The 15714-nt window shown below is 49.8% G+C and overlaps 1 protein-coding gene across 3 annotated transcripts in view; it reads left to right on the forward strand.

Moving 5' to 3' along the window:
- The window catches only part of DDX41 (DEAD-box helicase 41), a 503186-nt gene that overhangs the window by 287779 nt on the left and 199693 nt on the right, over window positions 1-15714 (forward strand). For all 3 annotated transcript variants that reach the window (XM_069651511.1, XM_069651513.1, XM_069651512.1), the window contains 3 exons: window positions 5590-5664; window positions 6227-6287; window positions 6967-7103. In XM_069651511.1, coding sequence (XP_069507612.1) covers window positions 5590-5664; window positions 6227-6287; window positions 6967-7103 — 273 coding nt within the window. The remainder of the gene's footprint in view (window positions 1-5589; window positions 5665-6226; window positions 6288-6966; window positions 7104-15714) is intronic.

Raw genomic sequence — 15714 nt, forward strand, 5'->3', positions numbered from 1 at the left:
GGACTTCAGCGTCTACAGCCAAATACCCGGTCAGTGGATTCCTTGTCGTGGTGACTGGAAGCAAGACCTCAGAAGGAACTTTGCATCAGGGATCGATGAAGAAGGATCTAGGCAAGGTTTCCCTCGCGGCTGAATACGGTTCTGCGGATTTGGCACCTTTTCAAGGAGCACCCCCGAAGACCGAAAAATGCAATTGAATTCTCGTCGTTACAAAGGTCCAGCACTCTGTTGAGGGGACTTTTCGGATTCGATTAGTGTCTCTGGAGATCCACCAGAATGCCCACGAAGTTTCAGCGAGACTCGGATTTCGGAAGACCATGCACTGCACAGTGGCTCGAGGTCCCAGGGTGTTGGGGTATTGCAGCAACGCAAGGTCACAGCAATGCGTGGGATGGTTCAAAATGCAAGTCATCTGGAGACTAGTGGGTCTCACCAGGCTCTGGGTCGGGGTCGTGGTTTTCGGAGTCCCCAGGTCGATTGGAAGGAAGGGCTACAGCAGGCTCCGGTTACACAGCAGGCTCTCCGGTTGCTGGAAGTCGTTTCAGCTGCTTTTGCTTCATCATCCTCTTCGGTTTCGGTTCTAGTGGTCGTCCTTTCTTCAGCTCCCAGGTTCGCAGTATTTATCAGGAACTACAGCACAACCTCTGCATTCTCTCCCCGCAGTTTACAGGAAGGGGTGGTCTGGTTGTCCTATCAGGACAGCCAGCCCCCCACTGGGATTTGTCCCCATTCAAGCAAGGCGTAAAACAAAGGTCTGGGGCGTTTTGGACTCCTCCCTCGCTTCCTGCCCTCACAGACTGGAGCCTGGGCGTGGATTCCAGGGGACTCCAGCCAAAGATAAAAATCACACAAACGAATTTCCCACCCTGGATGTCAGTGGAAGGAACAAGAAACAGCAAGAAACACTAAAATGGTGAAAAAAATAAGACTGGCCATTTTGGTAAAATGAGCACCCTTAGGTGCCTTTACTGCAGCTGTGAACACAGTCCGTGGTAAAGGTGCACCAAATTAATACAAGCTATCTCTGCCACCAGCCATCGAAGGTAAGGTTGTCACTGTAACAGAATTGTTACAGTTTTAATGTGAAAGGGGATACGTTGTATTTCCACAGCACTCCACATAAGGTGGGGTGTGCTGGTTTCACAGAAAAAAATGTAAAAGGGATCCAAAGATCCTTTCTACCCTTGGGCACTGTAGTTCTCTCAAGGTTAGAAAAAGAAAGTTAAGAGGGGAGCCCCTAGGGCAACCCGGCAACAACAGGCACTTTAAAATGACACAATGGAGAGTCTTAAAATGACACCCATAAAAAAGAGTTAAAGATTCTTTTACATTTTTTTTGGATATAGCTGATATTTATCAACTTTTCAATATAGAAATACAAAATTACATAATGCATCAAATCAAACACACTAACATAAAATTCATTAAAATGTTGGAAAACAATTCAATAATTCAGAACATAAGCAAGATAGTAGAAGAATATCTCATAACTCATATCATGGACATTCATCTAATTTTAACTCGTATAGTAACGCAATCGCTCTTATTGATATAGGTGTAGAAATACCAGAATAAATTGTTCTCCACAATGTATCAGATGTAGATACACCGAATGGTTCAGTTATTCGCTTGAAGTAATTTACCCGTTGGGTAAGTATTGCATTGTACTCGGTAAATAGATGTTTTAAAGTCCATACATTCTCTGGATGGTTACAAAAACGGCAGTTCTTTTCCTCTTTGTTAATTAGTTTTCGCCGGGACATCACTTGTCTTGTGGATCAGAGGTTCAGTCGGAGGCATAGCAAGTCATTCCGATACTGCACAGATGGGGACCTGATCAAGTTTTGTTCTGGGTGAGAATAGTTTTTTATTGTGATCATAGCTGGATCAAAGTCACAATAACAGAGCATTTCACTCTTGTATTTTCCCAGTCCATAGCAAATATCCTAGTTTTTGTTTGCGTTGGATTTTGAAAAAGTGTTGTCAAACTTGCATCTACCAACGTTAGGATCTGAATAACTCGATTGCACCATTTGCATATAAATTTATCTCTGGATGCAAAAATGTCTGCGGCCAAGGTTCCCAATACTGTATCAGAATTCCAAGCTACTAGACATTTTCTGAACATTGCTACCATTAACCATGTGTATCTCATGTTGAGGGAGATCAACCCCAGCTCATATTGAATGATAGGTAGAGGGGTTGATGCTGGTAAATGAAGAACACCCTGTCAGTATTTCCCCTCAAGGTTATTCCAAACGATCTCGTTTATAATAGGCCTTGTTTCTGAGGAGTACAGCAAAACAGTTACTACTTTTTGATGGTAAAATGATAGTGTTGGAACTAGGGTAAACATCCCATATTTTCTTTGCATGATCTTAGTTTGATGGATGAAGGTTATTACCCTGTCGTGCTGCTGTTGTATAAAGGAAAGATTCTGGTTTTGTGTCAATTTGAGCTCCCAAGTATGTGCAATGTTTAACTACTTGGAGTTTCTGTCCCATAAGATTCCAAGTGTCTGATTTTTTTTTTTAATATCTTCTGGGTCACATTGAACATCATGATTTTTCGTTTTATCAAGATTTATACTTAGATGGTATTAGTATAGCTTGCCACCGCATCTAGTGCCTTCTGTAGGCCCATTGAGGTTTTCGACATGACGGGTCATCCGCATACATTAGGAATGGAATGCCCTTGTTTAATAATTTCGGCAGATCTGTACAGATGTTTTTGAACGCCTCTCCTACATCTGAAATGAAAAAATTAAATAAACGCTGAGGCGAGCGTACAGCCCTGTCACAAACCTCTAAATGTTAAAGAATATGTGAGTGTGGAAAAAGGTTCCCACTCACTGAGGTATTAAGGAAGAACGTTCTGGGATATACCCAGGTCAGGAAGATTTACCATTTTACCTAACACTCATCCCCCCCAGACTAGGGAACAGGAGGATCTAATCCTCAACAGGATGGATCTCTTGTTTCAAGTCGATTAAACTGTTTGCTGAGTCAACTAGCAATCTTTTTGTAACCCTTGCTGTGATACTTTTTTATATTTTTATTTTATTTATTTATTTATTACACATTCAGACCCTGAGGTATCGCAGCGTGGTTACAGACAGCTTTAGTAAGAATCTTAGACTTAGTTACTTACATAACATATATACATATAGCAGGTAAATGTGGATACAAAATAAAAGTATGCATTAGGAAATAAACAAGGCATTCAGTTATCTTTACAATGTTCAGTTCAATATTAATTATCATTTGTAAACTATATGACCTACAAGTAGCGTTGGGCACTTTGCTCTTCTCTAATGTATAGGGGATCTGATGTAACAGTCCCTCAGAGATTGTAGCAACTTCTGAACTTACAATCGGCTTTTTAATGGGGTTCTTATAAAGAAATCCCTTAGACCTAGAGGGGTTTCCATGATTCCTCACCACCTCCCTCACAGGAGCAGGTTGGGTCTCGGGTATCCTAATTGGAGGGGTTGTGGCAAAGCATTGTACATCCTTCCACTTCTCTTAGATGTGTTTTACCTTGGTTAGGGGTTTCCCTTATAACACTAGGACTGACCCCTTGGTAAGAGAAAAGACGCTGCTAGGGATCTCTCCCCATTTTATCTCGAGGCTTGTCAACGCCTCATTCACGTCCGGCATTGTGCCGTCCAACCTAAAACAATCTTGGGTACTACCCTTACTCAGAAAGCAAACCCTAGACCCACTTATACCCACGAATTACCTTCCCATCACGACAATACCTTTTCTGCTTAAAATCTTGGACAAGATTGCTTATAACCAAATCCAAACATTTCTGGAACAACATAATCTTTTAGGAAAACGTCAATCGGGTTTCCGACCCCAGCACGGTTCTGAGACTGCCCTCATTGATTTGAAAGCACAAATAGACGAATTACGTGACATAGGAAAAATGTCTCTCCTTCTGTTGCTGGATCTCTCGGCTGCATTCGACCTTGTGGACCACGGGGTCCTCTGCGGCCACCTAGACTCAGCGGCACACTTTTCTAAATAGGCCATAACATGATTGAGTCCTTCCTCAGCGACAGGACCATGAGGGTGTTCTCCCCAGCAGCGGCAGCTGACCAGATCCCCATCTTGTGCGGAGTTCTTCAAGGCTCCTGTGTCTCCCCTACCCTACACAACTTAATTTACAAAGCCCCTTTTTGATTAACTGGACCTTCTTGGTATCACCTACACCAACATTGCAGATGATACCCAGATTCTCCTCCCACTCTCTGGGGATTATAGTAAGGATTTGGCCTTGGTGAATAGGGTGTATATCATCATCCAGGCATGGATGGCAACCCACGGTCAATGCCTGAATGATGGCAAAACAGAACTCATCATCCTAGGAACCCACGCTAACCTCAAAAAACTGAGCCAAGGCTACACTCCATTTGAGATTGATGGTAATATCATCAGGGTGTCCAAGGAGTTGAAGACATTTGGCTTTTATCTCGATTCCACCCTCTCCTTCTACAAACCTGTGAAATTCATGGCATCTGCCACAGCTTACAACTGTAAGCTCATTCGAGCAGGCAAACCCTTTCTCTCGGACAGCAACTGCATTATTTAAGCTAGAGCCTTGATTTTATCTAGGCGCGACTCCTGTAACACCCTCTATATTGGTGCTAATAAATCCGTCATCCAAAGAATTAAAATCTTACAAAACAACGCCCTGCGAGCAGCTCTTGGTGTGTCAAAAAGATCGCACATATCCAAGATCAGACGACATAACAACTGTCTGTCCACCCAAAACAAAATCCACTTAAAAGTGGTATCCCTTGTTCACAAAGCTCTGAACAATACTGCTCGAAGCTACCACACAGACAAATTCCTAAAGAGAAGTTCAACCCGACCAGCAAGAACCCCTAATACCAACAGCCTTATCATACCAAGATTCAGGCTAACCAAGGCTGGGGGAAGTAGCTTCCAAGTACGAGCAGCCCAATTATCGAACTCACTGCCCCACCCCCTACGGGAGGAGCAGCCCTTCCTGAAATTCAGATCCAACTACATTAACCTGTTGAAATCTGCGAATGACTAATCCACCTGCTCCTTTACTCAATCCCGAGACCACCTAGAGCTGATTTGTTATAGACCCCTTCTTGCTACCTTGTACATTTTCATTTTTTTTCCTTGGGATGTAACGTCCTACTAGTGCCTGTATATGCTGTGTCTTCCTTGTGATTTGATTATATATATTGTATAGACTTTGCGGCTTGCCCACATTTACCCTGTAATTGACTGGTGATATTTACTTTGCATGTATCTGCAACCTGTACCTAATCCTCGCACATCCTGTACTGTTGCGCCCAGCTACCTTCGGGTTTGGTGTGCATTATAAGTGAATAAAACCAACAAACAGATGATTTGGTGGAGCAGGAGCTCTTCGTAGCCTAACTTGACACTGAACCTCCCTCCTTCCTATGCTGAAGCTTCTTGACTTACACGCTAGGAGCTGGTCGCATAAGTCTCAATAAGAACTAGTCATTTCACTTGTATCATGTATGCATTAATCCGTGGCTTCAACGCACAGGCTCACCATGTTATGTGCTTTCCTCCTCAGCTCGAAAGGAGTCTGCCAAGGAGAAGCAGCTGAAGGAAGAGGAGAAGATCCTAGAAAGTGTGGCAGAAGGCAGAGGTTGGTATCCATGTGCAGCTTTCACTGCCTGGCTAATATTTCTAACCAGAATATATAAGATTTGAAATACATAAAGTAAATGGTGGTCAGCTGGCCAGCCTCTGAATCTGGACTCAGTCTTGCAGATGGAGTCTGTTCTCGTGCTTCAGGCTCCTTCATTGGATTACGTTGCTTTAAAGGCCTTTTAGCACCACAGCATTAGCTCGCAAAGACCTAATGGCTTAGTTACTGAGATGTGCATTTGAAGCTCTTGAAAGTGTGGTGTACATACCTACACTGTCTCCTCGATTTACATGCACAAATGAGCCTGTAGTGTAGAGTAAAATGCTTGGCGTCTGTACAAGTCGGCGGAAGCATCACCACCTCCTTCCCCTTTTTAGTTTTTAATGAAAAAATATAATGTGGATAGCTTGTCTGAATATCAATTCCTACTGTTATTTTTAGGTCTCTAAGACAGTTGACTTTTGGGATAGCATATTCCGCGCCTTATCCCTAGAAGCATTAGTCAGACATCCCATTAAAGACATGAAGCTCACTTTGACTGTTTTTCCTCCCATTTCAGCTCTAATGTCAGTGAAGGAAATGGCCAAAGGTATCACCTATGATGATCCTATCCGAACAAGGTATGCTTGTCAGTCATAGAAGCCTTCTTCTTTTGAAGGGGCATTCAGGAGGGGGCTCTATCTACCATGAAGTTGGGTGCCAAGGCCCTCCTGACCAGGCATTTAATGTGTATGTCTGTCTTTTGGGTTTAAGTGTCACTTTTCAGCTTTCATGTTATGTATAGCAGTAAGCATCCATGTAATAGAACATATACCAATATTTGAATGCAAAGCCTCATTTTTCTTGAAATCCTGGAAGTAGCCCAAATGCCTACCCATCCTTTGGAAGACTTGGTAGCTTTACCTTCTGCCTTATGCTCTTTTGTTGCAAAAGTGAGTAGGCCCTGGTCATCCGAATCACTGCTTTTGGGAGTGATTGGATAGGTTTTTGCGGGCTCACTGCAAGCATCTTTACTAACTGGAGTGGAACAGTGTGGTGTTGAATGTTGTGAAATAGGGTCCCACTGGTCAGTAGAGCACCAAGTGTATCCTTTTTTTGCTGGTATCACTTTGTTCTGGAAGCCTTAAACCACATTTATATATCTCTAAACATAAGAATTGCTACTACTTGGGAAGTATTGAGACATTCCTGCGTCTGGAGAGGTGAGGGTGGGAGAGGGTTGAAGTACTGGGAGCTCACTTTGCATGTATGTTGGTCGATCTGCTGGTAATGTCAATCTTTTTCATTAATCTGATCCAGCTGGAAGGCGCCACATTATATCTTGAACATGTCTGAAGCTCGTCACAACCGTGTGCGGAAGAAATACCACATCCTGGTAGAGGGCGATGGCATTCCGGCACCAATCAAAAGCTTTAAAGAGATGAAACTTCCAGCAGGTCTGCTACAGCACTTTTCTGCACTTTTGTTTGCTATAATTGCACTCTCCCAACTCTTGCTTCTGCACCTCACCACCCCTCTTTACCCACTCTTTTCGCCACTAGATTGACCATCCCTTGCTTCCCTTGCAGTTCTACAGCTCACTGGGGCTGTAGAACTGTAAACAGGCCAGTGTACAACCTTCAGCTCATCATTATGACGTTGTTGTCAATCATAATTGCTACAATGATCCTGAAACTTGTATCTAAACAGTTGATTGTGATTTCTTTAAAAAAATAGTGGCATAGGAAATGTGACTATGGCTCTGTCAGGCTAACAGCCTCCCATTACACATAATGCCTTGTTCCACTTCTCTCCTTTCAGGTGTCTTTTCTATAGGGCCTGGGAATATTCCATAACTCGTTGCACTTTTTACTGATGTCTGTTTTTAGCAGCAAATAGCAGAAAAGCCATGGCTGGTGTTTTCTTGTGACATTTCGCTTCTGTTTTACACAGATTAACACGTGGCAAGGTAGTCCTTGTTGGGGTCTTTTTTTTAATGTTAATTCGAATATTAGTAGCCAAGTAAAGGCACTGCATAAAAATGCTGTTTAGAATTTTGGATGAAAGGGAAGCACTCTTTCATGACCCTGAACACAGACAGACCACCTGGGTTGGGTATTGCATGGCGTTTCAAATCTGAAGCACTCGGAGACATAGAATTAGAGGCAGGGGTCCTAGCAGACATAGAGACATACTTTGCGTGCAATGCGGCTGGTGCAACCTCCACTGGTGTAAGATGGGGAGGCCTTTAAGGTTTATATCCGTGAAATGTCAATCTCTAGAGAAGTCGGTGTCTGGAAGACCATCGGGAATGACCTCCAGCTCTCAGAGACCAAACTTAAATCGTTGGAGCTGGAATACTCAACCCACCCCCTAGAACTAACACGTACTGAATTAGAGCAATTTGAGGTGCACGCCCTACGGCATCCAAGAAATACGGGGAAGAGGAGAGGCCGGGTAGAACACTAGCTAGACTAGCTAAATCGGAGGGTGGCCGTACCCAGGTGCACGTTATTACTGATACATTCAGAAATTCATTGGGGAATCCACACTGGTCGGACCAGGAAATTCTCAAAGTAATTTCAGATTTTTATTAATCTCTTTATACATCTGATCCACAGCACGGCGCACAAATTATAGACTCCCTGCTTGAAGGGATACCCCTTTCGTGTCTGAACGCTCAGACCAAGGAAGGCCTTGAGGCCCCCTGTCCATCCAAGAGATCCTTGCGGTGGTTTCTGCCCTACCCAAGGACAAGGCCTCTGGCCCGGATGGACTTGCGTCTGAATTTTATCAAGAACATACGTCCCTGCTTGTCCCTCGGCTTTTTGAAGTGCGGGTGGAAGCATTCCATACCTCCACCCTGCGTGAAGCCACCATAACTATCCTGCTCACGCCAGATACACTGAGTAATGAATGTGGTTCTTACAGGCCCCTCTCCCTCATGAATGTTGATACCAAAATCTTTGCTCTCGCAAACAGGCTTCTCCCACTGATGCCTCATGTTAGGGAGAATCCTCATAAATGTGCTAATTCCCTTCACCTTAGAAACCCCCAGCAACTTTGCTGGATTTTGAGGACTTGATTATTTTTACCTGGAGAGAGTGTGAGCCTTTTTTCCCACTCTCATGTATTTTGATGTGTGTTTTACTCTTGTGTTCTTTAATTATGGAGTTTTAGACAACTCCATAGGCATCATCTTTTCATTTGTGTCACACAGCACCCTCAGTGCAGTGACACAGGGGAGCCTTTTAGGCTGTCCCAAGGTTTAAATACCTTCCCTGGGATAAACTACTGTTTCCCAGAGAAAGTAAAGTGAAATTGACTTTACTAGTCTTTTCAAATTCCTAGACCCAGCACACCCTATCTTACAATAGAGTGCTGGAGGGGTTACCTAGTATCCCCTGTGTCTAGAAACTCATGTAGCAGTCAAATGCTACCCTTTCCTCCCGAAATGGCTGGTAACAGTGGTTTTACAACGAACTACCATGATTTTTCCCGACCGCAAACAACAGTAGCGTTAAATCGTTGGAGCATGTTTTTCAAAATGGCGTCTGAGCCCCCTTTGTTTAAACAGGTCCCAGTCTTCTTTTTTCACCATTTCTTTTTGGAAAGGTCCTTCTAGAGTTTGTCTCTGCGCACCAAACCAGGCTTGGTCCCTTTGTGCCTACACCTTTGGCGGGCTTCAGGACTGAAGACCGCCTCTGACGCCCGAGTGTCTGGGGTGGGCAGGAAGCAAGGGAGGTGCCTGAAACTCCCTGTGCTTAGTCTCCTAGTAGACACAAGTGCACTTTGGCGTGATTGGCTTGCTGGTCCAGCAAGGACAGCCACCCTGCTGGGTGAGTTGCAGCTAGGCTGGAATGAATGGGAGGAAACTAGATAAAAGGCGAGTCTCTTGGCTTGGAAGGCAGAGTCGACCACTGGAACGAAAGAACCGATGACGAGCTGGAAGAGGACGGCTGCTGCAACTCCTGGACCGTTGGTTTGCCCGGTGAAGCCCTGCTGCAGGTCTGAATTGCCAAGTTCATCTCGACGGAGAAGTCCTGCAAGGACGACTTCTCCCTTTGAGTTGGTGGCACCAATCAACTCGACACTAAGCCACCTGGATACCATTCGCAGAGCTGGTTGTATTTTTCTCCAGCATGGGGTCTGGCATGGATTCACATGCTCATGAATATTCCCCGTCGTCAGGCTGGGAATCCTCGGTAAAGAAAAAACCAGTATCAGTTTCGTTTCTGATCTGTCTTTCATAGTAGTAACCAATCACTGGTCTCTGCGTCATACTGACCACAGCCAATGACTGCCCTCTACCTAAGCACCGCCTCTGGCAGCCATCTTCAGATTTTTACCGCACGTTCATGTGTTGGGATCCTCGTGCTATTGCTCTCGAGCGTTAGTGCTATTTTTTCACGTTTTTTGCTCAAAACTTCGTTTTTTCGGTCAAAAGAGCCTCAAGCTCCACCGACTCTCCATCCGATCAACGGGAACCCGTGTCGGATTCGTCTGCGCCCCTCAAGGGTGAAGATTTCGTCGAGCTACGCTTTGGAGGACTCCAGAAGCTTCTCAGGCCCGGACATGGCCCAGGAGAAGGGAAGCTCGACGCCCGGAAAGCTGTTCAGGGTCTGCCCTGGATGCCAGCTGCAGAACGTCTTTAAGGAGGACGAACACTCCTTTTGTCTCTACTGCTTACATGAGGACAAGACGCACGTGGAGAAGGACTGTGCGTTTTGCGGCAATATGTCGGAGCGGACCATGAAGGACCGCCATCAACGTCTCGCCAACTGGCTGGAAGGGAAGAGCCCGTCAGGCGAGAAGAAGAGGAAGAAATCCGAGCGGTCTTCTAAGACCTTTGAGGACGCCCCGGCGACGGGGGTCCAACACAAGGCCAAGCACAGCGAGTCCGCTGGCACCGGGAGCGCCGAACGGTCGGGCTCTTCGGGCGCCAGGCAGGGCGCACCCTCCCCGGCACCTTCAACTACGAGCCAACGCTCTGGGTCGGGTAAGAGGAAGGGCGAGCACCCGGCGAAGCTCCTGGAGAGGCCCCGGTCGAGCTCCAAGGCCCCATCGGAGGGGGAGCGAGGCAGTGTCCCCCCCCCTCAAGGATAAGGCAGTGAGCGCACCTAAGGTGGTGAAGGCCTTAATCCATCCGGCCAAGCCCTCTATCGATACTGTCGCGGTGACCCTGGCTCAGCCTGTGGAGGATACACCAGTGGTGGCGACCTCGGGGCTCAGAGTCTCCCTGCCACCTCGGAGGGAGTCCTCTTTTGTGCCCATCGATAGGACCCCCGTGAAATCCCCGGCGGGGAAGAAAAAGGGGGGGCAGGGCGTCGTCGTAGATTCGGCTTCAACCTCAGAGGAAGAGCTGATCGAGGTCTTAAGCCACAGCCTTGGCGTGGAAGAAGACTGGCCCGTCGGGATGGATCCCGACGCGGGAGACAACGACATCGTCGAGGGTGCCGACGGGGCCCCTGATCGCCCGTCGGATTCCCCTCTGCCAGCGCCGCAAGACAACTTGGCGGCCATTTTGTTGGCTATACAGTCCTTATGCTCAGAGATAAGGACGAGACTACCGTTGCCGACGGAGGAACCTCTCCCGTCGGGGGATCCTGAACCGGGACCTTCTGGCGTTCCCCCGCCCAAGAAAAGAAGGATTCACCCTCCACCTCCTTTTCAGCCGTCGCGCACCGTCCAGCCCTCCTCCCCGTCCACCCGAGGGGATGATACGGGGACTGACACGGCAGCGACGGGTACGGACGACGAGGTATACGACGAGGATCTACCGTCGCCACCTCCCACCAGGGCTTCTCCGCCCGACGAGATTGGTTCGTTCCACTTCCTTTATCAACGGCGCGAGGCCAAGAGGAAGACGGTCCTCGCGGTGCCTCTATTGGACGACATTTGGGATGAGGGCCTCGCCCTCCTCAAGAACCCTTCCACTACGCCAGCTAGAAGAGACCGGTACGAGAAGAAGTACCGGGTCCCGGACGCGGCCCCCCTGTGCCTCCGGGCACAGCCTACCCCGGACTCCGTCGTCTCCGCAGCGGCCAGGAAGAAAGCGGGGGGGGGTGCGGCCTCCACATCGACTTCCCCACCGGACGGCGAGGGAAAGAAATTGGACACTATAGGACGCAGGGTCATCTCGTCTGCAGCGACGACGATTAAAGCGGCCAACGCCTTGGCTATCGTGGCCCGCTACGACCGGGAGCTATGGTACAAACTGGCTCCCCTGCTGGACTTCCTACCGGACGACAAGAGGGCGGATGCCCTGGAGATCCTACAGGAAGGTGAGGTGGCGTCGGACCACGCCATCACTATTGCGACGGACATCGCCGACACTGGGTTTCGCCAGTTGGGCAACGGCGTGTGCCTTAGGCGGCGTGGATGGCTCAAGGCTACGGACTTCTGTCAAGACGTACAGACCAGAGTCCTGGACATGCCGTTCGATGGGAACAACCTGTTTGGGAAAACAGTGGACGATTCCCTTCAGGCCATTAAAGCGGACACTGTGACGGCCCAGGCCCTTGGGGTTCTGCAGCAACGACGGACGCCCTTTCGGAGCAGCGGAGGCAAGGGCGCCTCCAAAGGTTCCGGCGGCGGTTTCTCCACTTACCGTCAAGCGGCCCGCTCGTCGTCTCAGGAGGCCTACAGAGGACGAGGCAAGTCTGGCAGACCCTGCCGTCGTCGCCAAGGAGGTCAAGGCGGCAAAGCCTCGTCGAAACAGGATTGAACCGACCGTGGGGTCGGGCCCCCACCGATGCACCCCGGTGGGAGGCCGGCTGGCGAGCTTCGTCAGCGTGTGGGAGTCCATCTCCACCGACCGTTGGGTGCTGGACGCCTTAGTCCGGGGCCACGCGCTCGAGTTTCAAAGAAGGTGCCCGCGCGTCCCCCCCGTGGCCAGAAAAGAGCTTCACGTCCCTCAGCTTCTCCTAGAGGTAAGGGCGATGCTCAGGAAGGGCGCCATCAAACTCGTCCCAAAGAGGCTTCGGGGCTCCGAAGTTTACTCGAGATACTTCCTCGTGAAGAAGAAGACGGGAGGATGGCGCCCCATCCTAGACCTGCGACGTCTGAACAAATTCATCAAGGCGCAGAAGTTCCGGATGGTCACCCTCCAGCACGTCCTGGGTCAGTTGGAGGAAGGAGACTTCCATATTCCCATCCTAAAGGGGCACCGAAAATTCCTCAGGTTTGTGGTCCAAGGGCGTCACTACCAGTTCAAAGCCCTCCCCTTCGGACTACGGTCGGCACCCAGGGTATTCACCAAGTGCCTTGCACCGGTGGCGGCGCAGCTGCGCCGCGAGGGGATCCACGTCTACCCCTACCTGGACGACTGGCTCATCCGGGCCAAGACGAGGGAGCTCGCCGTGGAGCACACGGCAAGGACCGTCCAACTTCTCACGGACCTGGGATTCTCCGTGAACTACGCCAAGTCCCACCTGGTACCCGCGCAAAACGCACTGTTTCTGGGAGCGAAGCTCGACACAGTGTCCCTTCTGGCCTCCCCGTCGGAGGAAAGGACCAGGTCCATCCTGGGCAAGGTACAGCGGATGTTGGCTTCCGACGCGGCCAAGGTGAGGTCCATTAAGTCCCTCCTCGGAATGATGTCTTCTTGCATCCACCTCATTCCCATGTGCAGGCTCCGGATGCGCCCGTTGCAGGAGTTCCTGGACGCGCGCTGGATCCAAACGACGGGCGGCTTCGAGGAGAGGATCACACTCGACGAGAGTTTCCGCCGCGCGGTCCGGTGGTGGGGCACCCGCGCGCATCTGACGACGGGCATGGACTTCCAGACCCCAGCCCACCAGGAGACAGTGACCACGGATGCCTCCCTGGAAGGGTGGGGAGCGCACACCGAAAATCTACACGCGAGAGGCCTTTGGCTCCCGACGGAGAAGTCCCTCCATATCAACGTCCTGGAGCTCCATGCAGTGTTCTGGGCCCTCAGGTCCTTCCTTCCGTCCCTCAAGGGCAAGGTGGTGAGGATCTTCACCGACAACACCACCACCATGTTTTACATCAGGAAACAGGGCGGAACCAGGTCCCCAGCACTGTCCAAGGAGGCGCAGGACCTGTGGCATTGGGCCGTCGCCCAAAGGATGTTTCTGGTGCCGTTTCATCTGGCAGGGATAAAAAACACCATCGCTGACTCACTCAGCAGGGAGCTGCGCTCGTGCCACAAGTGGGAACTACGGCAGGATCTAGTGGATCGCCTCTTCCGACGGTGGGGCACACCCCAGATCGACCTGTTCGCGACGGCGACGAACTCAAAGTGCCGGAGGTTCGCCAGCAGGTTTCCCCAGGCGAGGAGCATGAGTGATGCTTTCTCGTTCCCCTGGGAGGGCCTGTTCCTCTACGCGTTCCCTCCTTTGCCGCTGCTAATCCGGCTCGTCAACCAGCTCAAGAGGTCACGGTGCAGGATGATCCTCGTCGCACCTGCGTGGCCGAGGCAGATAGGGTTCCCGGACCTTCTGGACTTGTCAACGTCCCCGCCAATCAAGCTGCCGGTGGATGCGGATCTACTCTCCAGGGAAGGAGGCGCCATCCTCCACCACGACCCGAAATCGCTGAACTTGCAGGCCTGGCTCCTGCAGCGCTAGAGTTTGGAGGATACGACATACCGGCCGACTGCAGAGAGGTTCTTGCAAAGGCCAGGGCGTCCTCGACTCTTAAATGCTACGGACACAAATGGAAGAGGTTCTCTGTCTGGTGCCACGCACAGAAGATTAACCCTCTACGGATTACGGCTCCCCAGGTACTGCCGTACCTGCTGACGCTGGCCAAAGCTGGACTGGCACACGCGTCCATCAAGATTCATCTTGCTGCGATCTCCCGATACACCAGAACCACGGGGCGGACGTCCTTGTGGTCTCATCGTCTAGTGAAAGAGTTCATGAAGGGACTGTTCAGATCGTTCCCGCCGGTGAAGGCTCCGGCCCCGGCGTGGGAGCTCAACGTGGTGCTGACCAAGCTCATGGGACCCCCGTTCGAGCCTCTGCACTTGGCCCCGTTGAAGTTTCTGTCGTGGAAAACAGCGTTTCTTGTGGCCATCACCTCCGCACGACGGGTGGGAGAGATCCAGGCCCTTTCCTGCAAGGCCCCGTACTTGACTTTTCACGACACGAGGGTAGTGCTCAGGACGCACCCCTCCTTCATGCCCAAGGTACCGTCGGACTTCCATCTCAACGAACCCTTGGTGTTGCCTGTGTTCTTCCCGTCTCCTTCGTCGCCGGCTGAGAGGACTTTGCACTCGCTGGATGTGGCTAGAGCGCTGAAGTTCTACGTGGACCGCACGAAGTGTTTTCGGAAGACGTCACAACTCTTTGTGAACTTTGGACCTGTCAATCAGGGGAAGGCTCTCTCGAAGGCTTCCATTTCCAGATGGCTCTCCGGCTGTATCATGTACTGTCATCGGTTGGCAAACCGAACGCTGCCTGGCCGTCCGAGAACCCATTCCACCAGAGCGATCGCAGCTACCACGGCGTTCCTTTCTGGTGTGCCCCTGCTGGACATATGTAGGGCTGCTACGTGGAGGTCGACGCACACCTTCACGAAATTCTACTGCGTCGATCGGGATTCCAGGGAGGAGTCCAGGGTCGGCCAAGCAGTGCTGCGCAACCTGTTCGCCTGAGGTGAGCCTGGTGAGGAGGTAAGATTCTTAATGTTGAGTTTGATGTAATGCTTAATGTTGAGCCTTTGCCACCTCCCGTGGTTGTGCATGTGTGTACTGCTATGTATTCTTTATTCATGAGCATGTGAATCCATGCCAGACCCCATGCTGGAGAAGGAACAAGTTACTTACCTGTAACTGTTGTTCTCCAGCATGGGTCTGGCATGGATTCACATGCGAACCCTCCCGCCTACCCCTCTGCGGCTCTTCACTTGGTCATACTGCCACTTCACGTGCTTCCAAATCTGAAGATGGCTGCCAGAGGCGGTGCTTAGGTAGAGGGCAGTCATTGGCTGTGGTCAGTATGATGCAGAGACCAGTGATTGGTTACTACTACGAAAGACAGATCAGAAACGAAACTGATACTGGTTTTTTCTTTACCGAGGATTCCCAGCCTGACGACG

This window comes from Ambystoma mexicanum, chromosome 3p (assembly GCF_040938575.1).
Source record: "Ambystoma mexicanum isolate Mex_15411 chromosome 3p, UKY_AmexF1_1, whole genome shotgun sequence".
NCBI lineage: Eukaryota > Metazoa > Chordata > Amphibia > Caudata > Ambystomatidae > Ambystoma > Ambystoma mexicanum.